Genomic DNA, 27,153 nt, shown 5'->3' on the forward strand with positions numbered 1-27,153 from the left:
AAAAGGGCTGAAAGTACATACAGGTCTACCTAACTTTAAATAATAGTAATGATTTTGAAAAGTTGCATTTAACACACATTATAATAATAACTTAGTGTCAAAATCACTTAAATGTCTTTAATAGTTATTTGACCTGGAATGTTTATTAAAATTCTGATTACATAAGTGGAAAGACTTGGAACATATGTTTTGAAAACACTTCTCAATTAATTCTCACACTTAGTTGTATCTCACCCTGCCCTATCTTAGAGTCTTAGCATTCCTTTTTTAGTTCTTAATGGGTTAGTGTAATTAAAGGTAATTCAAAAAGGTCTGTATGAAAAATGAGTGCCACATCAAGTAATTGTTAACCTTTTCAAAGATAACCTAAAATGTTAACAAGTTTCCATGTTTACAAGGTAAATAAACAACAAAAGAATACAAAGTATATAAGTACGTATAAAACAAGGTATATTTTATGTACTTTTTCTCAACCTAAAGATAACATTTAACATATCTTATCTAGAATTGCAGATTTTAGGAGGAAAATATAGCACCCAAGTTCTTGCCTCCCATCAAACTCCCTCTAATCTATGCTGCATTCTAGCATCAGATATACTTGCCATCACATCACTCTGATTGAAAGCCTTTAATAGTTTTCCAGTCCACAGTCCTCAGTCTTGCACTCATGGTCCTTTATAAACTGTCCCCAATGCTCAGGCAATCCTGACTGTCATTAATTCTCAAAAGAACCACTGAAATTTAATTATATGGTGCTTTTGATCTTCAAAGCCCTATCTCATTTGCTTTCTACAACACCCCTTTAAAGAGAGCATTTCGGTAAAGGAGGAAACTCAAGAAAGAAATGATGAAAGTGTCAGAGAGAGAACTAAAACGGCATATCTTTCTTTTCCAAGACCACCACTCTTTCCATGCCAATCAAGCCAGTCTCTTTAGTATCCTCCACTCCAAAGCACCTTTCCCGCCCCCACCTCTAGCTCGGAGGTCTTTAACCTGAACACGTGTTATTTCTCTATCTGGAATCTAAAGTTCTAGGAGAAAGAACTGGTTTTAGGCATTACTTCTAAATTACCTATAGCATTTAAAATAGTGTAAGTACATAGTATGTCCTCAAGAATTACTTCTTGCTGGAAATGGAAAAAGAGAATAGTACCTGACGTACAAAGGATGATTACAAGGTGCAAAGATATGTACATAAGAATGAAGCGACCAAGTTCCCGTGAAAAAGAAAAAGGTAAAGAATGAAGAAGTCTGTAGTAGTGAAGACAGCACTAGCAAATCTGGTTTGAGAACCGCAGTGGCCCAGACTCCAAAGTGAAACTTGAAAGACGAACTGTAATTGCTGCAGGCAGAGGACAGTAGGGGAGTCACTTCAATGCTGTGGAAAGAGCTCCAATAAAATTTTGACAACTACAAAGGGCATCTAATGAGTCATGAGAAATACCATTAGCTATTAAACATCAGTAACTCATATTAAGTTTTTCAGGCTATTCTTCAAAGGAGAATTAGCTTCTTAGCCAAATTACTCTTTTGCAGGAGTCCACACAAAACTTCAATCAAAGCTGGTCTTGCTGGCTCTCATATAATTCCAGTTCCCTTCCCTCGATGTCCCCCCCGTCTTCCCATGCCTGCTTGGTTCCATTAAAAATGCAAGCGTTCGGAAAACTTTGGCAGCGAGTCTTAAAACACAGCTTTCAAGTTTTGCGCAGATCTGTCCTACCCTAGGAGCCTTGAATCGGTTAGGTGACAGATCCTGTTCTTCTACCAACCACCACATGGACGCGGCAGCAAACCCAGCTCCAGCCCGTAGGGCGCCCCAAATCGCGCAGCGCCCACCACACCCCCCCTTTCCTTCCAACTGCTCCGCACCCAGGGGGAACCTCGGGGTCCACCAGGTCGAGCTGGGCGCCAGCACCGACAACTCATTGGCCAGCTCCTGGAAGCGACAGGACATGAAGCCAATGAGAACGCCGTACCGGGCCGAGGCCGGGTAACGTGCTTAAGGAAGAGCGGCCTTCGCGAAGAGAACGAGGCCAGGGCCGGGAATTCGGCCTCTCGGAGCACAAGAAGCCATCCAAGCGGTGACTGCGAGTCACTGGGACCAGAACTCACCCACGGCGACAGCACCCATAACTGCATCGCCTAATGGGCGTTTGGGCTGGCCCGTCCGCTCCGTTTTCCTCCCGGTGACGAGTAAAAAGCGACAGAGCCGAAGGCAGAGTGACAACTAGAAAGCAACAACTTCCGGTCCGAGGCATTATGGGAAGTCGCCTTGGCCCCAGGGTTCCCCGGGGCTGACTCTGGGTAATCGATGCCTGCGCGCGGCTCCTGACGCAGCAGCGCCCAGGAGTCTGGCTGTGCATGAGGTGTTCTCGCTGGGACGCAACGAAGGGGTTATTTAAATGCTTCTGAAGTATGGGTACCAGGTGGTGGGCCGAGGTTTGGTGTCTCCTGGATGGTTACCTTACTCAAACAAGTTACATCAGAATTCCAGCTAAGAGGGGGGCATCCACATTTCACGCAGTTCCCCTCCTTCTGTCCAATCGACTTCTAAAATTGAGTATAGACATCGTCTTGAACCAACCTTGCAGACAGAGGGTAAAATTTTCAAACATTTACTGTTCACTTGTTCAGAATATGTTTGTGCCAAGATCTTTGTGAAGGGAATGAAATAAACGGGCCTCACCGCCCTGGAGTTTAGTTTTACACAGAAAACACAATAATCGCTGGGAAAAAAAGGGTGCAGATGCCAAAAGAGAAATAGGCAAGGGATATAAGCAGGTAATTCACAATAAAAGAATAATTGGTCATAAAAGATATGAAGAAATATCCTTATTAGTAACCGGGTAAAAATAGATTGAGAAAGTGGCATCCTAATCTGTTGAATTGGCTAGAATAAAGATAGTTACATGGGGGACAGGGGGAGCTTTCTTGCTCTTTATTGCTTATATAATTCTTTTAAGCTATCTTCATGCAGCACACAGGCTTTTTTTTTTTTTTTTTTCCTATTCTAAAACAGCCTTATGGCATTATACTACTTGCTTCCTCTGCCTAGAACGCTGTTCCCCTTGATCTTCTGTGGTTGGTCTTATTGTAATAATGTTCACAACTTCAGAGTCACTGTCTCACAGAGAAATTGGCTGGACAACCTAAGTAACATAGCTACCCAATCACTCACCTCACTTTATTCTACTTCTCTACCCATGAATTATCACTATCTGGTAATTTTCTTTTCATATTTACCTATACATTTATCTCCACGCTCCCATACACAGAACTGCGTGAGTGTAAGCTCTTTGAAAGATGGGACATCTTGTCTTGTTCATTGCTATATCTCTAATACTGAGAAGTGTCTGGAACATATTAAGTGCTTATGAATACTTACTGAAGAAATAGTTATTAGAAATGAAATGCCTGTATAAGAATGTTCATAGCAGCCTTATTTGCAATAAGCCAAAAAACTGGAAACAGCCACATTTTCATCAAAAGAATGCAAAAACTGTGATATAGTCACACGATGAAATACTACTAAGCAATAAAAAGCAACTGCTGATACAAGAACATGGATGACTCTAAAATATTCTGAAAGAAGCTTTACATAAAAGTACCTACTGTATAATTCCATCCATATGAAGTTCTAGGACAGGCGAATCTAATTATGGTGTGAAGAAACCACAACAATGGTATCCTCTTGGGGTGTTGGCTAGAGACTACCTGGGAAAGATCATAAAGGCACTTCCTGGGGTGCTGGTAATGTTCTGTATCTTAATAGGGTTTGAGTTACACAGGTGTATGCATGTGTCAAAACTCAGAAAATATACATTTAAGATGCATTTCATTTGTACCTCAAAAAAGGTAAATTTGAATACTGTTATGCATGCTGAAGTACTTAGAGATAAGTATACCAATGTCTGCAATTTCCTTCAAAATGCATCAAAACGGATTGATGAGTGGATTAGACATGACAAAACCAGTAGAGTAAAATGTTATGATATTGTTTAGGTCAATTTAACATCAGCACTATGGACATTTTGAACCAGCAAATTCTTTGTTGTAGGGGGACATCGTGGTATTGTAGGAAGTTGAGCAGAATCCCTAGGCTCTACTTATTAGATGCCAGAGGCAACCCTCCAGTTGTGAAAACCCAAAATATCTTCAGACATTATGAAATGTTCCCTGGGGAACAAAAACTACACCCCCTTCTCTTGAGAATTGCTCCACTGCTTCACTGTAAAATTCTCTCAACTTTGATGTATGCTTGAAATTTTTCATAAAAGTTGGAGAAGAAAAGCAGATTACTTAACAACATTGAAAAAATACATACAAAACACCAAGTAGAAGATGCAGCTGTAAAGACCCAGGCGCCAATCTTATTTTTGTAAAAAAAAAAAAAAATTGTAGAAGTTAGCAACAGTAACCTATACTAACAAATATTAGTGTTTACAAAGTATCTTATTGATTTCTAAAGTTAATATGTAACACAAAGAAAAGTGCATTGCATATATTTAGACTGTGAAGAAAAACATTTGTAATTACTCTCGTACTTAATCGCCTTCAAATCGTCTTTTTCTTAGCCGAGATAAATTTCTGTGGGTGCACAGGATCCTTCCTAAGGTCGCCACGGCCACCATCCACTTTCTTCTCTCCCGATTGCCTTGTTGGTTAGGGACCAGTAGGATCGCTACTGCGTGGGAAGAGTTCAGGAATGCAGACTATGAGACCCCCCACTGCTACCTACCGTATCCCCATCAGCGCTATACCAAGAGGAGCGTTCTTTAATGGACCACTCCTTGACCCAGGAACCAGTGCTGGCTATACTCATCCTTGACAGTGGCAGCAGCTGTCAAATGCCAGTGGGGAAAATAAAAACTGCGACTGAAAAAACGTGGTTGGCCAAGGAATCCCACGCGTCCGCCACGCCCCGCGACAAAGGTCGCCGCGGCTCGGGTTTCCGGGACCAGCGCGCAGGCGCCCGGAGCGGAGGGGGCGGATCGCACTTCCCCTAGGTCGCGCGGCTGGAGTGGTCTTCGGGGGTCCTGGTCCTAGAGCTCTGAGAACGCCTCTGGGAGAGAGCTGAGCTGTCCATTCAGACAGGAAACACGGGGTTACTGCATCGAGGGGGGCCGTGGCTCAAGGTGAGTTTTCTGTCCACTGGCGCCCAGCAGGACTGGGGGCGGGGAGGCGGTCGCAGCAGCAGCCGGTTCCACCTTATGGGAACTTGGCGACGTTGTGGCACCGCCTTCTCGGCACTGCGCGCCGCTCGTTGGTTAGAGCCGGCTTCGGCATTTCTTGCCCCCTCCGCATGGCCATCACCACGCCCCCCTAACCCCCCAAGCCCCCACCCCCATTTCCCGCCACACGCACAAGGTCTAGTCAGTTGTTAGGTGCGATGGCACCGGCGCCCGGGTGAGGAAAAAAAACGATTCCGCTCGGAAAACTCGAGTTTCATTCTACGTTCGTACAGCACTCACTGAAATCTTGTCTGAGAATTCTCTTAAAGATTTCTTTTCTTGGACTTAAATCTCATCTACGAAAATAATTTGACAAATAAATGACCAAATACCATATCTGACATTAAAGAAATGCTCCAACCATATTGGATGAAAGAAAGAAAACTTGAATAAAGAGAGAGACATGCTCCTAGAGGGCTTGTGTTAATGGATCATCCGAGGCAGCCTTTGGGAGGTGGATCTGCTCTCGATGCGCTGGCCTTTCGTGCTTCTGAATCTGGGTAGCCATCGGAGTCATCAGCTAGCTTGCCTTCGTCTGTGAGACTCTAACAGGCCAGGATTCCTCCTCCTCAGATTGCAACACTGTTGCCCAGTCGTCGGATATGTGAACTTTTTTCTAATACATAGTTGGTACTCACTGCTCGTCTCAGTATACACCTACTAAACACTGCATATAATCAGTATAATGACAACGTGAGCTTTAGTTGATTGAGAGACATTAGAGCCGAAGTCCAGGTAAGAGGTTCTGGAAGGAAACAGACACATACTCAACTTTGAAACTTTGCAGAAACTGTTTAATAAAGGGGCTGTTTACGGAGATGTGGCCAGGTTTAAAGGAACACTGCATGACTACTCCCGGGCCTCAAAGGTCTGCTGGAGCTGAGGAAGAGGGGCTGCCTGCAGAAGATGGGGTCTTCAGGGGGTCACAGCCATCGTCAGAATCCCACCAAAGCACAAGAGTAGTGAAGAAATACTGTGGATTCTTTCTCCCCCCATCCTCCTACTTCCTGCCAGAGCATTGGCTGAACCAAACCTCAGGAAAGGCAGAAGAGTCTGGTGCTTTACATCATGGAGGTCAGCTGTCCAGAGTCTAGAGCAGGGAATAGAAAGGCTAAGAATGGGTTTAGGGGACAAATAGAAAGTAACTAGCACAAGAGAAAATAATCCAAATCATAAGCCCCTATATTAGGCCTTGGTAGTTGGTGTTGTGAGGGACAAGTTCAAGTCTATGCTATTTTTCTGTGCTCTCCTGCCTCACAGATACCTATACTGGTCATTTTACGCTTAGTCTTTTTCTCTATATTGTTCTAGATCGTATTAGATATATGTCCTGATCATCAACTAAATAGAAACCTCCCGGAAGAAATGATGGATGAAGCTCTAAATATAGTAGCTGCTCAATATACTTCAAAGTTTCTTACCAAAGCTGAAAAGAGTTCTAAGAAGACACCATTAACCTAAATGATGGTGTTTGATTTCACAAAGTAAATTCTCTTTGAGAAGGTAAGCCATGTTTTCCTTTATAGCAATGGAGGTGTTGAGCTTTTTTTTATCCTTTTCAGAGGTGTAACTCATCTTTTTTCCTGCTGAATTTAGAAATACTGCAGGCTAATTACGAAACTTCTGATGCTGTAGAAGCATGCAAATTGGAAAGTAAAAATTCTTCCCTTCTTTCTTCCCACATTTTGCCAACTGTTAATAGTTGTTTCATTCATCTTAGGCTGTCATAATTTTCTCTTCATTCCTGAAGGACATTTTCACTGGATATCAATAGTTCTTTGCTTTCAGCACTTGAAAAATATTATGCCTCTTCCTTCTGGCCTCCATGGTTTCAGATGGGAAATATTACTTTATTTAAATTGTTTTCTATTATAGCTAAGGTTCATTTCTCTCTTGCTGCTTTCAAGATTTTTTCTCCTTTCTTTAGTTTTTAGAAGTTTGACTATGATGTGTCTTGATATGGATTTCTTTGGAATTCATCCTGCTTGAGATATGTTCAATGTCTTGAATTCATTTATATCTTTTGACAAATTTGGGAAGTTTTCAGCCATTATTTCTTTGAGTACTTTTTCAGCTCTGCCACATTTCCCCTCTCTGGGACTCTGATGACATTAATGTAGATCTTTTGATATAGTCTCATAGGTCCTTAAAACCATGTGTGAAATGCATACACCAACACAAAACACCATTAAAAAAACTGTGTATTAAGAATTTTATTTAAAAATGAGAGGACTATGTAAAAATTTTAAACTTCCATATGGCAACTTTCTGGAAGGCAATTTGGTAATATATACCAAAATTTAAAATACTATACCTGTCATTTTAACATGTCACCTCTAGAAACTTATCCTTGTATATACAGTGTTCACATACACACACACAGTTCACCAAACTGTATATATAAAAAAGAATCTCTATTATAGAATTGTTTACAATAGGAAAAATGTGGAAGCAACCCAAATGTTCAAGGTAAAGAATGAAATAAATTATGAGATATCTGCATGATTATATATGAAAGTCAACCTCTAGAAAGAATGAGATAGATAACTATGTGCTGGTGGTGAATAGATCTTCAAAATATAGCTGGGGAGGAGGGGTGGAAGTGGGGGGAAATATGTATATATGATCCCTTTTGAATACAGTTTAATTTTGTTTATATATCTAACTTCCTACGTATATTTACACATTATACCAGCATATATTTTCCACATATGTGTATGTATAATATTTAAAATTTTTTTCTTATATAAAACCCAAAAAACTCTTTGCCTTGGATTGGGGGTTTAGGTAGGTTGGGGAAGAGACTACCAGAAGGTAACTATATCTTTATTTTTAAAATTTCCTCTATAATTTCAATTTTCTAACCTTGTATATATATATTTTTTTTAATATTAACGGGTTGCTTGAGCTTTGAGATTGTTGGCAGCTTTTATTTTCTCTTCACATTCTTCTGTTTTTTAAAAATGAATAAACTTAACATTAAGAAGAAAAAATTAACTATCCATATAATTAGCTTTCTTATTCTGTTCATTCCGGGTTTCCGAGGTAACCAGTCATAGCCTCTCTCCTGGCAATGTCATTGATACGGCTTTTGACTGCATAATTAGACTACTTTAGTGAAATTGCTCATTGTGGTAGCTCAAGATGCCAGATCAACTATCTAGATACATAGGAATTTGGTGCCTGGTTATTACTAGAGTTTTATTGCTCTCATTGGATTGTCCCATGTTTTGGGTCCTTAACATATGACATCTATCACATACATATTACAACACATTACAGAGCAGAATAATGGGGAAAGATCCTCTGATTACATTTCACATTTTATGAAGAAACCAAATATATTTTTAATAAATACCCATATTAATATATTGAGTTCTCCCAAGGTCGCATATGTCAATTGTCTCTCCTATTCTTACGTCCTTAGAAACTTACAGATATCCAGACATGATTGAGATTGAACAGGCCGAGGCCCAGCTCTCTGAGTTAGACCTGCTAACCAGTATGTTCCCTGGTAAAGATGAGCTCATAGTGAATGACCAGCTGGCTTTAGCAGAACTGAAAGATTGTATCGAAAAGAGGACAATGGAGGGGCGATCTTCAAAAGTTTACTTTACCATCAATATGAACCTGGACGTATCTGAGGAAGCAATGGTAATTCAATTCTACTTTTGGAAGAATTGAAACATGTCAAGACTTAAAACAGCACTTAGGGCATTTTTCTTCTTGTTTTGATCAGGTGATATTTTCTCTGGCCTGTATTCTTCCCTTTAAATACCCCACAGTTCTGCCTGAAGTTACTGTCAGGTATGTTACAGAAACTGGCCAACTTTAGAGGCCAAAATTAATCTAAGATTAAAAGCCATTCTCGAGTTTGTTTTCTGTTCTAGGAAAATTAATTCTTTTTATCCCACATCTTTTCCATCAGATCAGTATTATTGAGTAGATCCCAGCAGACTCAGCTGAACACAGATCTGAACACATACCTGCAAAAGAATTGTCTGGGAGACGTCTGTATATTGAATGCCACAGACTGGATTAGAGAACACGCTTCCAGCTATGTCAGCAGGGATACTACCCCTTCCCCCGCTCCAGGAAGTACCGTCCAGCCAGTCGATTTCATTCTCACGAGACTCTGGATCTACAGCCATCACATCTACAACAAATGCAAAAGAAAGGATATTCTAGAATGGGCGAAGGAACTTTCCCTATCTGGGTTTAGCATGCCTGGGAAACCTGGCGTTGTTTGTGTGGAAGGCCCACAAAGTGCCTGTGAAGAATTCTGGTCAAGGTTTGCTTTTACAAATTTTATATGCTGTGCAAATAATTTTAGAACTAAATCAGATACTAGAGATGTACAAATAAGTATCTCAGTGGGGTTGTCTCTTATGGGGATTCATTCTCAAGTCAGTGGATAAAACAGAACTCACGTATGGTCAGCGTCACTTCCATCACTGGGCACAATGCACATAGGAGACATTCTGTAAATAGATGTTGAATCAAGCCCCTCCATTTCTGCGGGTCTGATTTTTCCCTCATCTTGGTGATGCTGTAGGCTGTCTATACCCCGTGAAACATGGGAATTTCTAATTTCATTTCTCTACTGATATCTTAAATGAGCATCTGAGAAGTCCCTCCAGGAGTTAGAGATTCAGCAATTTCCACATTTCAAAATTGCTGATACGAGGCAATGATAATGGAAATACATGAGTTTGTGGATGGGATTACAACCAGAATCATATTTGATTAAAATAAATCCCTCCGAGATAAAAGTAGATTTCTTCACTTCTAGGAAAAGGCATTGATAAACCTGTTTTATAACTTCTTAGTGTTCTAGAATGCATAACAGGGTTTCAAAATTTCTACTTTGAAAATTTTTTTTCAGACTCAGAAAATTAAACTGGAAGAGAATTTTGATTCGCCATCGGGAAGACATTCCTTTTGATGGTACAAATGATGAAATGGGAAGACAAAGAAAATTTTCAGTTTTTGAAGAAAAAGTGTTCAACGTTAATGGAGCCAGAGGAACCCACATGGACTTCGGTCAGCTGTATCAGTTTTTAAATGCCAGAGGGTGTGGGGATGTTTTCCAGATGTTCTTTGGTGTGGAAGGACAATAACTGAGTAGAGGACTAACTGAAAGTATTTTGTCACTGTTGCCTTTGATTTTGTCTCCACTCTTTCTTGAAAGATTAAGTTATTTTACTTTAGTCCCATTCTAGAATGCTAGGAGGGAAAAAAAAAAAGAAAAAGTGGAACAGCTGAAATGTATCTGTTAAATATATGTCATGATTGAAAACAACTGAGTTTTAAATTATAATCTTAAAATTGTTGACAAATTTCTTTACATATAAGCTACTAATTTTTAATGAGAAATTAATTTGATTTGAGTTAGATAATGTTGGTGATACAACTTGTCACCCATTCCCAACTCCTTTCTTCTTTACTGGACTCCACTAAAGAACCTGGAAAAGCTAAATACTCGCTCTCCCTGCCTCTCTTCCAACCATGGTGGCCTTCGGACACTGCTTTGGCTTTGGAATGTCGGGGAAAACTTTTGCTTTCCAGATTAAAGCGATAGCTACAGCTAGAGCACCTCTTCTCCCTCTTTCTGCCACGACGCCGAGGTGATGGCTGGAGCTGCAGCAGTCTTTTCAACCATGAGAGAAGAAGGGCCAAGAGAACCACAGAGTTGTCAGTCCTCGTGTTGTTGAGCCACTGGTCCAGCACCAGCCCCTGCCTATCTCGAGACAACTTATTAGGAAACATAACCAGTTTTATTTGTATTCTGTCCCTGTTACTATCAGGTAAAGCTAGATTGCCAAATAGACTTTTTCAAAGCTTTAGTTTTGCATCTACTCTAGCCATTTGATACACAAATAGGTGAAGTTTTTCTTAAATGCAGTTTGCAGTTCATCTCTCTTTGTGTACTTATGCTCTGCCCCTGCCCCTGGGCTTGCCTCATAGAAGGCCGGGGCATGAGCAGAGTTCACACTTTCTGATAGGCCTCGACAATCCATCAAATTCATAATTTAGAGAATTTGTTTTTAGCAAATTGGATTTTGATATATTTTTTTTTAATTCTGGAAATGGCTTTCTGTAAATTTAGTTTCAACAAATTGATCTAGAGTCAAATAAACACACTGCCTGGTTTTTGAAGTTTCCATAAATCGGTTCCCAAAGTGCTAATTAAATATTTACTAATTGCTGACTCTCAGGTTAGTACTCTGCTATGGGTTGGGTATTCCTTGAAGAGTCAGACTTGGTTAGAGGAATGAGGTTGGGGGTTGGGAGGGATACAATCCATCACTTATCTTAGTAAAAACTTGGAGGCAACCTATGTGACCATTAGTAAATGATTAATCAGTAAGTATACTGACATACGTGGTACACATTATGCAATACTGTGTAGAAGTGAGAAAGAATAAAGTAGAACTCACAAAGCAATGTGAATGGGTCTTAAATATAAAGCTAGTTAAACACAAATAAGAATCAGAATGATATACTATATTGGATATGAATCTTATGTACCTCCTCGGATTCTCTCCCTACTGGCTCACCTCCCCATTGCATGTCAATTGCCTTGGAAACACAGATGCTTCCTCTGTTGCCACCACACAGCCAGATGGACCAGCTGTTTGTCTAGACTTTCTGACTCCCCCATTTCCTTCTAGATGAAATACTCCACAGAGCATGGGATTTGACATCCCTAGAGGCCACCCAAGGGGCCAGATGGTGCACATATTACTTATAGCAGGACTAATCTGCTAAAACCTTTTCAGTCCTCGTACATTATTTTAATAAAAAACGCATTGGTATGTACAAATACATAGATCTTAAGTGTAACATAAAAAGATAGAATGCAGTACGTAGTTTTACAAATTTTCTTCCCTGATATAGACCTGTCAAATTTAGATATCGGTTTATTGACATAGTGACCAAGAGAAGTACAGATTTTCCAAACTCTTGATTAGTAGATCCCTTCAAAAATGCATCAAAGTATTAGTCATCAGAAAAGAAAACAGCAAGTTAAATGGTCTTGTCTACATTATATAATGTAAGAAATACAATAAAAGCTGTAAGAAACTAGTTAAATGTTAGACCTATCAGCAATATAGCTTTCTTAGACTTTTACCAATGATTTTATACTTGATATATAAACATCCGTAAATGTAAAACTGTTCAGTATATATATTTATTCCACAATGACAATTTGTCAGTGTATTAATCCGATATATATATCTTACAACATAAAGAAATAAGGATAAATCTTTAAAAGAAACTATTAGTACCAAATCAAGTTATGTTTAAAGATTAAAAGATCTATAGAAAACAAAATTGTGGGCAGGAAACTGGCTACATGTCCACTTTTAATTGTAAAAGTAATTCCTGTACAAATAATAGTATTCTTAAGTAAAACAAACAAAATGTAAAAATTCTAAAATTAATCCCACAAATCCAAATTAGTTGAACTTGAGCATAAGTACACAATATAGTCACAAAGTCAGTCTTGTGACCATATTAATTTGATAAAATGCAACCAAAAAAAGGACTGATTACTTTTAGCACTTGCATAAAAACAACTGTTACACAGATTTTTTTTTTTAAAGAAAGCTGCATATTAGAATATCAGGAAAAGCCAACAATATGTCATTTTTGAAATTGCATAACAGCTGCAAAGCAACCAAGACTTAATAGCATTTAAAGACAGGTGCTGGCATGTTACTTCTTGTTCCTGCCCTACCCCCAACAATGCGCACAACTACTTAGGACGACCTGAACCCATAAAAATTCTGCAAAGGGGCAAAATGAGCCTTCCATTTAAGCTCACTCTGCCAATGTGTTGCCATTGGGTCCAATTAGGAAAACAAACTTCACTACTTTTTTAAAGAGGAAAAAATATTAATATGAAAGGTTGGTTAAAAAAGAGATTATAAAAGCTAGGAAAGGAAGGAAATAAGAGGTTGAGGTAATCGGAATAGTTTGGGGGAGGGGCTGAAAAGCTGGGGCTCAGCTCAAATCTGTGAAGGGAGGGTGATGCCAGGTCGTTGCTAATCCTTCAGAGTTCAAAGAAGGGACCGGGTGGTGTTGGGGTTTTGACTTCTGAGAAGGGAGCACCACTGGCTGTCTTAAGAGCTCAGAGGAGCGAGCCTCATGGAGTTAGGACTCAGGCCTCTCAGGGGGAGGGTCCTCCCTGGCTGCTGCTGGGCCCTCTGGGGTGAGCGATAAAGCTGATTCTGATTGCTTTAAAAATGATGGGAGAGTGAAACCAATCACTGCCTAAAGCAATTGCTGATGCTGCTAGGATGATGCTAACAGAATGGAGGAAGTATTTTCTCCTTCCTCTGGTTTCAGTCTCCTAGTCACCGTGTTTACTGAACCTAACAGGAAGCCAGTTGAATAAAGGAAGAATAGTTTGCAGGACCACAGTATCATGGAGTTGAGTATAAGAGTGAGTGTGTGGACGTGAGAAAGGGACAGTAGTCGGCAGCATGTGCTTAGGTATCTCTTGTGTGATTCTCAGAAGGAAAATCATTAAGTATGAGAACTGCACGTTTCAAATTTTAATAGACCGCCACATTACCCTTTTTTACAGGAAGTGCACATAACGCTTATGATATGCGAACAAAGAGAGAATATTTCCCAAAGCACTACTTCTCAAATTTTAACAAGGCCTGGTAATCTTGCTAAAAATGCAGAATCTGATTTAATAGTCCCGAAGTGGGCCTGACAAACTGCATTTCTAACAAACACTCAGAGGATGTTGATGATTGCATTTTAAAAGGTAGAACATTTTCCTATCACCCCACTACCACCATATCATTCTACTGAAACTCCTGCGTGAAAATGTCTCTCTATGCCACATCCCACGCCTCTTCCCGCAGACATAGGAACATCTCTCGCTCCGGGAAAGCGAAGGAAGGAAGGATTTGGCGCGATGAATCCAATGCTTGGCTTTCTATTGGGCAGGAATGACGTCACTCAGATAGGCGTGGCTCTAATTGTGCCGTGTATACCGGCTCTAATTGTGACATTTACGCCGGCAGATAGGCAAGGACGCGGCGGCAGGCGGGAGCAGAAGTTGGGTGGAGGGCAGGCGGGGTGGGAGGCGGAAGGGGAGGGCCGGGGGAAACTGTTCCAGTGGACACACTTCCGGCGAGCGGGGCCGGAAGTCGTGGCCCGGCAGTGTCAACCAGGGGCTGCGGGCTGAGAGTGCGGCTCAGACCGCGACCATGGGCGGGAAGAACAAGCAGCGGACCAAGGGGAACCTGCGGGTGAGTGAGAGGTGGCCCAGCCGACCGGAGTTCTCTCCTCGCAGCGGCTTGCCAGGCCCCACGCGCCGCCGGCAGATGTTTGCAGCGAGGCTGCGGGAAGGAGTGTGTTTGCGTGTTGAGTGTGACCTCTCTGTTTTGCATGCGTCCCCGCCGGCGGGGTGGGTTATCTCTGAGCAGATTGGGGAGTTGTAAGCGAAAAGATGTTCCATGCCAGAGCTGGCCCCACCTGAGCACCCCTCTTTCCCCCACATAGATTTTTCATTAGGAAATGGTTCAGTCTCAGTTTCAACTGGAAGGTTACCTGGCCAGGGTACAGAAGGTGGAATTGGGAACAAGAGAGTTGGGTGGGAAGCAGTTAAAGTGAGCCTGGTGTGCAGAGTGACTCGAATCATGTCTGTTTTGCTCACAAACCCGCGATGGCTCCCCACATCCCTTGGGGTAAAGGCCAGAGCCGTTATGATGGTATACGTGGTACGTGGTCTACCCCTCGCCTCTTTCTATCTCCGACTGTTCAACTGCCTCTTCCTAGGCCACTTCTTCCAACCCCTTACCTCCTCACCGAGCCTTGACCTTGCCTGGCAGACGCCTGGACGCTCTTCTGTTAGGTGCCTCCAAGTTTTGCCCGAGATACCTCAGTGAGGTCTCTCAGGATCAACTTATTTTACTTTGTAGTCCTCCCCCGACTTTATTCTCCTTTCCTGCTTGATTTTGCTCCATTGCACCAGTGACTTCTAACATACTATGTAATTGACTGTCTCGCTTCATTTACTGTTTTGCTTCATTAGACTATAAGTACTATGAAGACAGGTGTTTCTATCTGCTGCTGATATTCTCAGATCCTAGAACAAGCACTGGCATATAGTACAAGCTCACGACATACTTTTTTAAAGACCCAAAAGTGGATTAAACCTACATGATTTGGGATGTTCTAATATTTTTTATGGTACTAGGTTTGTTATGGCACAGCCCAATCTAATGAGAATGCTGTATCATGTTTCTGATCCAATTCTTGTGATATCACTTCCACATTTTCTTAGATCTATCACAATCTGTTTTGGAAGATAAAATCAACAACAATAATAGTAACTTACCTTGTGCCAGTATTGTGCTAAGTGCTTGACTTGCGTTCTCATTTAAATGTTTATTCAAAAAATTTTCTTAATGTTTTATTTTTGAAATATTCCGAACATAAGGAAAAGTTGCAAAAATATTAGAGCAACAACCAATATACTCTTTTACTCTCTACCTAGATTCACCAATTTTTACTATTTAGTCACATTTGCTTTCTTTCTTTAAATATATGTATTTTGTTGAACCATATGAGAATTAGTTGCAGAAATTATAACAAAGTCCTTAATACTTCAGCATGTATATTCTAAAATTAATGCCATTTTTCTACATAACTGTGATTATAACAGAAAATCTAACTTCAGTATACTATTATCTAATAACATACAGCATTGTATTCAGATTTCTATAGTCATCTTAATGTTCTCTAGAAGTTTTTTTAGGTAACACATTTTTAAAAAATCATGATATAGTCAGGGATCACTCATTTTATTTAGTTATCATTTAGATCTTGATAGTTTCTCAGTGTTTTTTTTTCTCCTGGAAAAATAAGGTTGATGGTTCTTTTATGACATGGACAATTTGAAAGAATCTATGCCAGTTGTTTTGCTTAAGTAAGATACGTACATTCCTTATTACAAGATTCAAGTTAAACAATTTTTGAGAGGAATGCTTCATAGATGATGTATCTCAGTGCATCATAAGGGGCACATGATGCCTGTTTGTTCCATTATTGATGATATTTGTTTAATCACTTGGTTAAGGTATCCTTTTTATTGGTTCAAAAAAGTACAATAAAAAAGTATGTTGAGTGGTAATTCGAGACTGGGAATATCCTGTTCTCTCTCACAAATTTCACTTGATGGTTTTAGCATCCTTTGATGATTCTTGCTAGAATCAGTTATTACTATGGTAGTTTAAAAACATGTTTAATCTTGACAACAACTCAAGTAATGATTTAGCTATAGTGTGTCATTTTAAAAATGATGAAATTAACTTGCTTAAGCTTATGTAGTCAGGGAGTTACAGAATTGGGATTTGAGTGGTAGTCGTTGATTCAACAGAAGACTTTGAATCTGAATGCCATGTATTCAAATGTGATAGACAAATGTCTCCTTTTCTAGATGATACAGACAGATAAGTAAGCAAATAATTATAATATATTAATGAATTATGATAGAGCTATGAGTAGAAAGAAAGTGGAAGAACAGAAAAGAATGGGGATTGACCTGAGGGAGGCAAATGTTGAAAACATGAGTGTTTTGAAGGATGAGCAGAAGATTTTCAGGCAATAAAAAAGAAGGAAAGGTTTTCAGGTGACGAGAAAAGGTAATGCAAAGACCAGATTATGAAAGAGCATAACAGATTCAGGGAACCCTGAATTCAGTTTTAGACTGAAACTGGCAGCAAAATTGGGAGGGGTGAAGAAGAAATGGGACAAGGGAAGAAAAGAGTGGCAGAAGATAAGACTGGGAAAGGTTGAGGCCAGATGGTGAAAGATCTTTAAGTGTTCCTGAGTTTGGTATTTAAACTGTAGATGCAAGATTGCCACATCAAACACCTCTAGAAGACAGGCATAGAAGAATGAAGGAGGTATAGTGTAAGAAAATTAACTGCTAGAAATAGAGTCGACAGTCTTAATTTTTGAATAGTGGATATAAACGTTTGACATACACAGTAGAGTAAGTGATAAGAAAAATATATGTGTATTACAATTAGTACATTTAAAAATAATTTGTTACTTTAAAAACTAGAAATCTGATACCTTTTCTTCTGCACCTGGTTACCACTGTCAGCTCTGGTAATTCAGGTCAGTTCAGAATCCTGCCTTGACTCCTTTAGCTTTTAGCAATAACTAGTTTTTCATACTATTTCGTTATTCTGTTTCAAAATAAAGCTGTTTACAAATGGAATTATGCATAAAATTCAGATGTCCTAATGTCATAATATTCAGTTTTCAGAATTGTAATTCACTAAATTTCTTTGCAGCTTTTTGTATATCAATATTGAGAAAGACAAACTGAATAATGTTCATTTCAATAAAGTTTTAAAATACAGAACCTTTTTTTGAAATTAGTCTTAAATGCTGCCGTTTTGAAAAAATGTAATTCAAGCCATTATTTTTCACTTCTCATCACTCATTTCAGTTTATAAAGTAGTCTAGATTATTCCTTGACAAATGAATTTTCCATACACAGTTTCTCTAGGTATGAGCAAATCGAATCACATATTTGGATAACCCTTTTTGAACATTCTTATAGAGAAATAAGAAACAGATGAGTGTAGATGGGTTATAATGTCATTCTGGACATTGAACTGAGGCATTTTCCTATTAGAAGATATGTTCATTTCTTTCTACAGTTCAAATCTTTCTCAGTCACAACTAATCCCTTAACTTTTAGTGCTAGGAGGCTGCTATAATGTGTATCAGTCAAACAAACCACTGACTGTGGTTCAGAACAAAAGAATTTGTCTTACATCTTGATTACTGCATTGATCTTTGCCTATATTAATGTGATTTGTAACCATTTTAGCCCAAAGAGATTAGTTAGACTAGGCTTTGAGTATATGGCAGTGAGTATGTCTGCCCTCAAGGAGCTCCTGGTCTAGAAGCAGCTGTCATTATTATCCTGTGGTGGTTGCTTAATGAATGTTTGTTGAATGGATGAGTGAAAAGATATAATCCACTTATGAGTTAGTTTTATATTATTATACAGTACACATGTGTATATACATATTATTTATAGAAAAGTTGCAAATTTATAAAATTTAAAATTTTATAAAGTAGTACTTAGGCTTACCATACATGTTGCATTCTTTGATTTTAAATATTTTATTCTAGTTCTTAAAAATGCTGTCAGGACCTATTAAATTGATGTAATGAGCCACTAATAGACTGTATCCAGTTTGAAAACCATTTTTTTTCTGATGTTTAGGAAACCAGGCAATAGCTCTTGGGATCATTATTGATATGTTCTTAGTGACAGAAACACCCATCTTTGGGGAACATTATAATATATGACATCTTAGGCTAAGAAAAAACAATTCTTGAAATAAAAGCTTGTTCCATCATGGGAGTTATTAAGGAATTACTGTAAAGAACTCAAAGTTAAATTTTGAACTCTTCCAGGATGCTGACTTTTTTCTCTCTACTTTCTCATCAGCCTTCAAACAGTGGCCGAGCTGCAGAACTTCTTGCCAAAGAACAGGGAACCGTGCCTGGATTTATTGGTTTTGGAACATTTCAGAGTGACCTAGGCTATGTTCCTGCTATTCAAGGAGCTGAAGAAATAGACAGTCTTGTAGATTCTGATTTCCGAATGGTGCTGCGGAAACTTTCTAAGAAAGATGTCACGACAAAATTAAAAGCAAGTTTTATTTCCATAAAAATAATCAAACTGATCCTTTTGTTAAAATGTCATTGGCATATTTTATGTAAAGAAAAATGAATCATCACTAATCATTTCTTTTACAACTGTACATTTTTCTGACACATAGACTTAAGCTTAGTTTTTTACTTCTAGGTTATGAATTAGTTTGTTGCTCTGCACTTTTTTGAACCATTTTGGTTTTCTGGCTATACAGTTTTTCCCATTAGAGAATGTAATTTGACCTCATAATTTTAAGTGGGATTTTTTTTTATCTATCTATCTATCTATCTATCTATCTGTCTGTTTTTTTAAAAAAACAACTAAAAAGCTTCTACCATACTAGCCTGTAAAGAAGCTCTTTAAATTAGTCCCATATGGCACAAACATAAACTATATATTCTCTCATCACATAAAATAGAATAAGTTTCTAGAACAGAATAAGTATAGTCAATAGTCAATATCATGGCTATTGGTACTTAATCATGTTAATAATTTACTTTTAGGCTATGCAAGAATTTGGAACCATGTGTACAGAGAGAGACACGGAAATTGTAAAAGGAGTTCTTCCTTACTGGCCAAGAATTTTCTGCAAAATTTCACTTGTAAGTGCTAAGACTTTACTAGTTTATTTATGTTGTGTATTTTTTGGTTGAAGTCATGGGGGAACTGTCATACTTATATGACACTTTTAGTGAGGGCAATGAAATATGTTGGCATTATTATGCAGATTGGATCATGTTGGGTTGTATAAAGTATAGAGGGAGTCTGTGTTTTCAAAAATTAGGTCAGAATTACCCAGGTGCTTTTCAGTCATAGTAAATTTTGGCAGCTTAATTTCTTTGTATATTTGCTGCAGAAGAATGAGAATGAATTGCTTAATTGTTCAAGGCTAGCATTGGCTCTTATCTCAGTTGTTCTTATCTCATTGGAAGAAAGGAGAAAGGAAAAAATTAATCAAGCTCTGAATATAGTTGAATTCTTATTAATGGGTCTCATAGTATGTCTAGAAATGTCTGTATTTGTCTTTATGGGCTAGAGCTGTTTTAAACCATGTTATACTTTCAATAGGATCATGACCGCCGGGTTCGAGAAGCCACACAGCAAGCTTTTGAAAAACTTATCCTTAAAGTTAAAAAACACTTGGCTCCTTATTTAAAAAGCTTAATGGGCTACTGGCTAATGGCTCAGTGTGACACTTATACACCAGCTGCATCTGCAGCAAAAGATGCCTTCGAAGCAGCTTTCCCTCCAAGCAAGCAACCTGAAGCCATAGCATTTTGTAAGGACGAAATTACAAGTGTAAGTTCTTGGAACTATTCTGTATCTTCCTTTTTTTTTCTTAAATATTTAAGGGGGATATAAGACATATTACAATGACAGTTCTCTTAGATGACAGCTCTTTTATCTGTCATTGTGGGGGAATGAGTGCATGAAATATTTTCAATGGAAGGTTGTCTTTTGTGTTTAACACAATTGACCATTTTGGATTTTTAATATAATTAATATGATGAATTCGATCATTCTAAATTATTTAAATTTTCCAGCTTTAATTTACAAATCTTAATTTATCATATCTAAAAAATTAGGTATATGTTTTATAATATATAATCTAAAAAAGGAGTATATCTAAAAAAGTCTAAACATTTTCCCCATATTTCCATATTAATACATGCATGTATGCAGATTTACTTCACTTTTTTGTTCTCTGGTATTCCTTTGTATGGTCGTATCACAATTTATTTAACTTTTTAAAATATATGTTTAGGGTTTTCCTCCATTTTAAAAAAAATAATAACAAACAACTGTTTTAGTGAACATTCTTGAGTAGATCTCTTCATTCACTGTGGGGGTGATAGTTACCAGAACTTCTAGTCACCATATGTTGGGCAAAGGATAAAAACATTTAAAATTTCTATAGCTGTTGATAAGTTGCCCTTCAAAAAGCCATGCAAATCTATACTTCCATTAACAGATCAGAAAATGTCTTCAACACTTGGACAAGACATTTGCCAGACTGATATCAGCCATATAACTTTTGTGGCTTTCAGTTTCTTTTATATCTAATACTGTCTTCCTCATTTCTTCCTTCCTTTTTGCTATTCCTAATATATGGACTGGAAAAACCAGATGGCCAAGCTTCTTAGTATTATATGAAGAAATAAAAGTAGATGGACTGCGAGTGAGGGGAAATTAAGGATTTAAAAAAAAATTATGCTTCCATTCATTCCTTTATTTAGTACTCCTCTGATAGCACCTTGCCTATAATCCTATTCAAACACCTCCCCACTCTGTCCCTCACTTCTTCCCTTACTCTTTTCAATTAGTTAACCTTCCCGTGGTTTCCCATTATACTTACAAGTCCAGATTTTTAATCAGATTTTTAATCTTTGACGACAGAGCTCTTCATGACCTGGTTCCTGCTTGCCTCTCTGATCTCTTCTCCCAGTACCTCTCCCACACATACGCATTCTAGTTCCCCATTTAGGGTCTCAGTTCTTCCATTGTTCATTTCTCAGGTGTCCCAAGCTTGTTTTTCTAGTGAGAGGAACCCCCAAAGGGAGTTCTCTAATCCAACTGTAAGTTAAGAATCATTGGTTTATTTAAACATCAAGTAATAAGTGTTATGAGAATGAAGTGTCATGAGTTGGGATACTTAAGAGTTTTAGAAAATGGATTTTGAGACAAGGAGTCTCAAAAATTACAGATGCTGGGTATGAACTTTCCCAAGTACAAAATTAATTTATCAGAGAGGAGTTAGGCAAATGAAGATTAAACTATCAGAATTATTGACAGTATATTTACTGCCTATAAGAAGATGGGCTGTGGGTCGGCTATACCATTGAGTTCCAATCCCACTCTTCCATTAGTTCAGTGTGTGACCTTGGCAAGTTTCTGTGCCTGTTTCCTCATCTGTTAAAGTGGGAGTTATGAAGTACCCAATACAGTATGTCATTGAGTAGTCATGAAGATTAGTTTAGCAAATGCATGAAATATGCTCAAAGCACTATCTGCCTTGCGGGAAAGCTCATAAGTGTTAGCTGTTGTTCTTGCTGGTAAAGTTGGTACTAGAACACTGGATTCCCCAGTACTGTACCCCAGAAGTAGGCAGACTTACCTGACATTTCCATTGGACTTTTAGACATTCCTGTTGGTTGAAGCAGAGCACAATCTGTGTTTTTTTGTGAGCAGGGAGATGCTCAGAAAGAGCGGAGGGGGAAGCAGAGCCTGATTTCTCTCCCAAACTCACTAACTGCGCATTCCTTCCACTTCTGTGCAAGAGGAATGAAAAAGCAAGAGGCCAGAAGTACTTAAGGGAAAATTCCTTTTGGTGCAAACTGGAGGTGTTTTGAGTACCCTATCCTTCTTTCCCCAACAGCGGCCAACCTTAGAGATTGACAGGGAAAGAAAAGTAGGTAAAGTTCAAACCTTTTAGTTTTGCTGCTTAATTTTGCTACTTTTGTGGAGAAGGGGTAAAAACTTTTAGGTAAGTTTTATGCTCTGTCTCATCACTATTGACAATTTAATAAAATCTCAAGGCTGTGGGAATTTTTCTCCCTCTAGGTGCTGCAGGATCATATTATAAAAGAAACACCTGATACACTCAGTGACCCACAGTAAGTTGTATTCTCCCTATGTAACTCATGTTAGGAATTTGTTTCACTTATAGGTAATAAGGTGATACTTTCAATGTGACATTTTAAAAAAGAATTCTAAATGTAGAGTTGAAAAATACTTATTATAGTGCTATATTAAGTGCGAGTCATCTTGCTATTCAAGTTGAATTTTCTGGGAGCTACATATTTGGTTCTTTTACAAAGAAATATTTTTAGATTATTCCCATATTTACCTTTTGACAGTCATAGCAGGAACCAATTTAAGGTCTGGTTGAAAATAGTTAAGAATTATGAATAGTTCCATTGAAAGAATAGAATTTCATTACTTTTATTTTTATGTTCTAATCAAACTATTAAGAGTCTATAAGGAAAAGTAATCTTAGATGCACTGATATTCATTCCCTGGAATCACCCTGTCAGCTGCTGCTGAGAGCAGTGTACTTGGACGCTTATTTCAAGCCATGGCTTTTCATCTACTTTCACCTCGTATTATGTGAAAAATATGTGATTAAAATTTTGTGAATGTTTGTATTTTGAAGGAAGGTGTGACACAGGAACAGTAGAATATAGAAATAAAGCAACTTTGGTAGATATTTAATGATAAAACGTTTAAACTAGGAGTGTCAGATATGTAATTTGGCTTATACTAGGTCCTTATACATATTTATTTTCTTTTCACATTAAGAACTGTTCCAGAGGAAGAGAGAGAAGCTAAATTCTTTCGGGTTGTAACTTGTTCCTTATTGGCATTAAAGAAATTGCTTTGCCTCTTACCTGATAATGAGCTTGAGTCTCTGGAAGAGAAATTTAAATCTCTTTTATCACAGAATAAATTTTGGAAGTATGGAAAACACAGTATACCTCAGGTATCTTAATCTTTTCTATTTTAAGACATTTCTCTGATTCTTTTTTCCCCCTAATCTTGATAGCTTATGTTTATGCTTTATGTTTATTGTTTATATTTAAAGCTCTACAAATACATCTTTGTGGTGAGACTGAATTGCCTCTCTTACCAGAATGTTATTGTGTTTTCTTTTTTTAATTTAGTTATTTGGACTTCAGATTCAGAGTTGAAGTATCATACTCCTCTGTTGATGGCACCTTAAAATTGTTGGCATGTGTAAGGCTCTTCTCATTTAATGTATTTATTTTTTTCCTTTTGTCTCTATCTCCCTCTCTATTCTCCACCTCCACCAGCGGAGCATTGTAAATGTGCTTAGTGTATATCCACTTGTTTGTTTGCTCGGTTCCCGTTACTCATGATTATTATGCCATATAGTCCCCATAAACACATTAACAAATACGGAGGCTTTGCTCTTAGGGAGGAGAACACAGCATTGGGTTCCTGTGAGTCTCTGGTCAGCATTTTTGTCATTTAGTTAATACACAACCTTATTTTTTAGGTCTGTTTAAAGACATCTTATTTAATATATATTTTGGTTCATTAACATTGAACTTATGGACAATAATAGCACTAGAAGTCACACCTGAATGAAACTTACCTAACATGTATTTTCTCTGTTAGGCATGTCATAGCCTTCTTGCTTGTGGTTTTAATTCACATAAGTAGTATTCCATTTATTGTTTTTTATTTAGGTTTTTTTTTTTTTTTAAGTACTATAATACTTTAAATTCTCTATGTTCCTTTATGTATGTTTGGTCCATGGCTTCTGACTGCTGTGTCATATTCAGAAGTTTACATCTATTCCATTTTACCACCTCGGTCCCCGGTGATAGGCACCCTGCTTGCCTCCAACTCTTCACCCTCACAATTAATGCAGCAGTGAACACCTTCATCCATGTATCCTCCGATCTGTGAGCATTATTTTCTGAAATCCTCTCAATTTCTGAATTGCTGAGTCAGAGTGTATGCATATGTACTAAATTTTCTGAAATAGTGTCATATTGCTCACCTGAATGGCTGTGTTACTCTAGACTCAGCCATCAGTGCATGATGAAGCCTATGTTGCCTTATATTCTAGCTATGACTAGGCATCATTCAGCTTTTTAATTTTTATCAGTCTAATAGGAGTTCAAATGATATCTCTTTAATCATTTTAAGTGACTTTTTTAGCATCTTTTCATAAACTTTTTAGATTTTTGTGTTTCTTTTGAAATCTCCCTTTTTTTGCAATAGGAGTTTTCTCTTTTTTAAAAATTTTACTAGCTTTCTTTGTATATTCTAAATATTAGTCCTGTCGTTTTTAGGCATTGCAGATAATATCCCATTCTGTTACTTTTCATGTGTCCTCTGTTACAAAGAAATCTTTGACGTAATCAAAACCACTGATTTTGCCTTATAAAAGGCCTTTTCCACTTTTAAGCCATAAAGATATTTTTATATTTTTAATAGTTATATCTTTTTTAACAGTTATATTTTTTTAGTTTTACCTTTCATATGAAGTCTATAATCCATCAATAATCTAACTTTTTTTATGATGTCAAATAATGATCTAGTTACATTTCTCTTCGTGTGTTGTGAGCCAGTTTTCCTAACATGACCTATAAACTCTTGATTCATGGTCCTGCCATTTTGGTACATTAAGTTCACAAATGTTCAAAAGTTTTTCTCTAAACTCTTAATCTTCTCATCCATTGGTCTTTGTTTCTTATGCCAGTACCACTGTAAATATGACCTGATATTTCCTAATAATTTCTCAGGTGGGTCTATTTTAGTTGTCTTTTCTATTGACTAAGTCATTTTAGAACTTATTCTTCTATATAAGTTTCAATAAATTTATTGAATTCCTCAAAATTCTAACTGGAATTTTGATTGGGGTTGCACTGAATGATTTGGGGAGAATTGCTGTCTTTATGTTGTTGAACCTGATGCTATGATGAACCTGTCCTGTCTCTCACTTTATTTGGGTGTTTAAATAATATCCTAGAATAATTTTTAAAACCAACTTCATTGAGTTATAATTTGCACACATTAACATGCAAACATTTTAAGCATACGGTTTGGTAAGTTTTGACAAATGTGTACATTCATCTACATATATAACAAGATATGAGAAATTTTTATTACCCCAAAATGGGTTTCATGTGTTCCTGCTAATCATCTTCCCCCATATCCCGGGTAACCGTTGTTCTGCTTTCTGTCACTACAGATTATATTTGTCTTTTCTAGGTTTTTCTTTAAATGGAGCTATATATTATTCTGTATCTAGCTTCTTTTGCTCAGCATAATGTTTTTAATATTCCTTCATTGTTGCATGTATCAGTATTCCATTCTTTTTTATTACTTAGTTTCATATAGTCTTTATGTGGACATATGTTTTATTTTTCTTAGGTAGGGAGACAAATTGATAGATCATATAGGAAGCATATGTTAAATTTATAGGAAGCTGCCAGAATATTTTCCAAAGTGGTTGTACTGTTTGACATTCTCATCAGCAGTGTGTGAGATTTTACGTTGTTCCATATCCTGACTTAGATATTGTCAGTTGTTTTAAGTCCTCTTCATGGGCCTGGGATCGGGGATTGGTAAACTATAGCTCATGGGTTAAACTCTGTCACACCTGTTTTTGTAAATTGTTTTTTGTATTGTCTTTGGCTGCTTTCGTGCTAACAAAGCAGAGCTAAGTTGTTGCAACAGAAACAGTTTTTCATTGTGGTTTTCATTTGCATTTCCCCAATGGCTAACGATGTCAGACATCTTTTAATGTACTTATTGGCCATTTCTGTATCTTCTTTTTTGAGGTGTTTATTCAGATCTTTTGCTCATTTTTAATTTAATATATTTTATTTTTTATTTCTCAGATTTCTACATGGGTTTTTATATTTTCTATTTCTCCAATGAAATTTTCTCTTTTTAAAGATTTGTTTTAAAGATCCGTTTTAAGTTCACAGCAAAATTAAGGAAAGGTACAGAGATTTCCCATATATCTCCTGCCATATGCGTAGACTCCCCCATCATCAACATTCCCCACCAGCGGGGCACATTTGTTACAGCTGATGAACCTACACTGACACATCAGTATCTCCAGAATCCATAACTTACATCAGGGCTCACATTCTGTAGGTTTAGACAAATGTATAATGACATGCATCTGTTTCTTGTTTTTTTCCATTCATTGTTGTCATATTTTCCTTTGCCTCACTGGGTATAGTTATAATAGCTTCTTTAAAATCTATGTTTGATAACATTAGGGTCATTTTAGGATTGGCATAGTTAATTGCCTTATCCTTTGCAATGGAATCACATTTTCCTGGCTGTTTGCTGAGAAATTTTAGATTGTATCCTGGACATAGATATTTAGGTTGTATCCTGGGATGTTATGTTTTGGAGACTAGATAATTGTATACAATATTGCTCCAAGGGGTGTTGATGTTTTTGTGTTAGCGGGCAGGTAACTTGGTTAGACCCAAATAGCAAACTGTCAGGCCTGCACTGGGCAGTGTCTCAGATCTCAGTTCTGTTTTTTGATCCTTAGCTTTAAGCTGCTTTAAATTTACACTGTGCATGTATAGTTCAAGAGTCAGCTGTAGATTTAGGTTATTTAAACATAGAATGTAGGGATTCTCTTCTCTGGCTCTCCTTTCTAGAGTTCCTCGTCACTCTCTTGCAACCGGTTGCCCTGGGTTCCTTATC

The 27,153-nt window shown here is 37.8% G+C and overlaps 2 protein-coding genes and 1 long non-coding RNA gene across 5 annotated transcripts in view; 2 read left to right on the forward strand and 1 right to left on the reverse strand.

Moving 5' to 3' along the window:
- Window positions 1–427: 427 nt before the first annotated feature.
- LOC111738419 lies at window positions 428–4,852 on the reverse strand. The gene is made up of 2 exons (XR_002779839.1): window positions 4,545–4,852; window positions 428–3,714 (listed from the first exon to the last, which is right to left on the reverse strand). It is a non-coding gene; the product is annotated as an uncharacterized LOC111738419 (long non-coding RNA).
- A 122-nt stretch (window positions 4,853–4,974) lies between these two features.
- On the forward strand, window positions 4,975–11,678 carry RWDD2B (RWD domain containing 2B). 2 transcript variants are annotated; one of them, XM_011358201.2, is made up of 6 exons: window positions 4,975–5,135; window positions 6,543–6,734; window positions 8,659–8,885; window positions 8,971–9,038; window positions 9,160–9,522; window positions 10,117–11,678. In XM_011358201.2, exons 3-6 carry the CDS (start codon window positions 8,679–8,681, stop codon window positions 10,349–10,351), a joined length of 873 nt encoding a protein of 290 aa, XP_011356503.1. In that variant the 5' UTR covers window positions 4,975–5,135; window positions 6,543–6,734; window positions 8,659–8,678; the 3' UTR covers window positions 10,352–11,678. The 2 variants fall into 2 exon arrangements, with proteins under 2 accessions (XP_011356503.1, XP_023385282.1); XM_023529514.1 differs by lacking the exon at window positions 4,975–5,135 and adding an exon at window positions 5,369–5,966.
- Window positions 11,679–14,333: 2,655 nt separating this feature from the next.
- The window catches only part of LTN1 (listerin E3 ubiquitin protein ligase 1), a 48,915-nt gene continuing 36,095 nt past the window's right edge, over window positions 14,334–27,153 (forward strand). Inside the window, exons 1-6 of one of the 2 annotated variants that reach the window (XM_011358202.2) lie at window positions 14,334–14,506; window positions 18,739–18,942; window positions 19,449–19,547; window positions 20,014–20,244; window positions 22,507–22,559; window positions 23,245–23,425. In XM_011358202.2, the coding sequence (XP_011356504.1) occupies window positions 14,465–14,506; window positions 18,739–18,942; window positions 19,449–19,547; window positions 20,014–20,244; window positions 22,507–22,559; window positions 23,245–23,425 (810 nt within the window). In that variant the 5' untranslated portion in view covers window positions 14,334–14,464. The remainder of the gene's footprint in view (window positions 14,507–18,738; window positions 18,943–19,448; window positions 19,548–20,013; window positions 20,245–22,506; window positions 22,560–23,244; window positions 23,426–27,153) is intronic. The other variant, XM_011358203.2, reaches the window with a different exon arrangement.

The sequence above is a fragment of the Pteropus vampyrus genome, unplaced genomic scaffold (assembly GCF_000151845.1).
Source record: "Pteropus vampyrus isolate Shadow unplaced genomic scaffold, Pvam_2.0 Scaffold38, whole genome shotgun sequence".
NCBI lineage: Eukaryota > Metazoa > Chordata > Mammalia > Chiroptera > Pteropodidae > Pteropus > Pteropus vampyrus.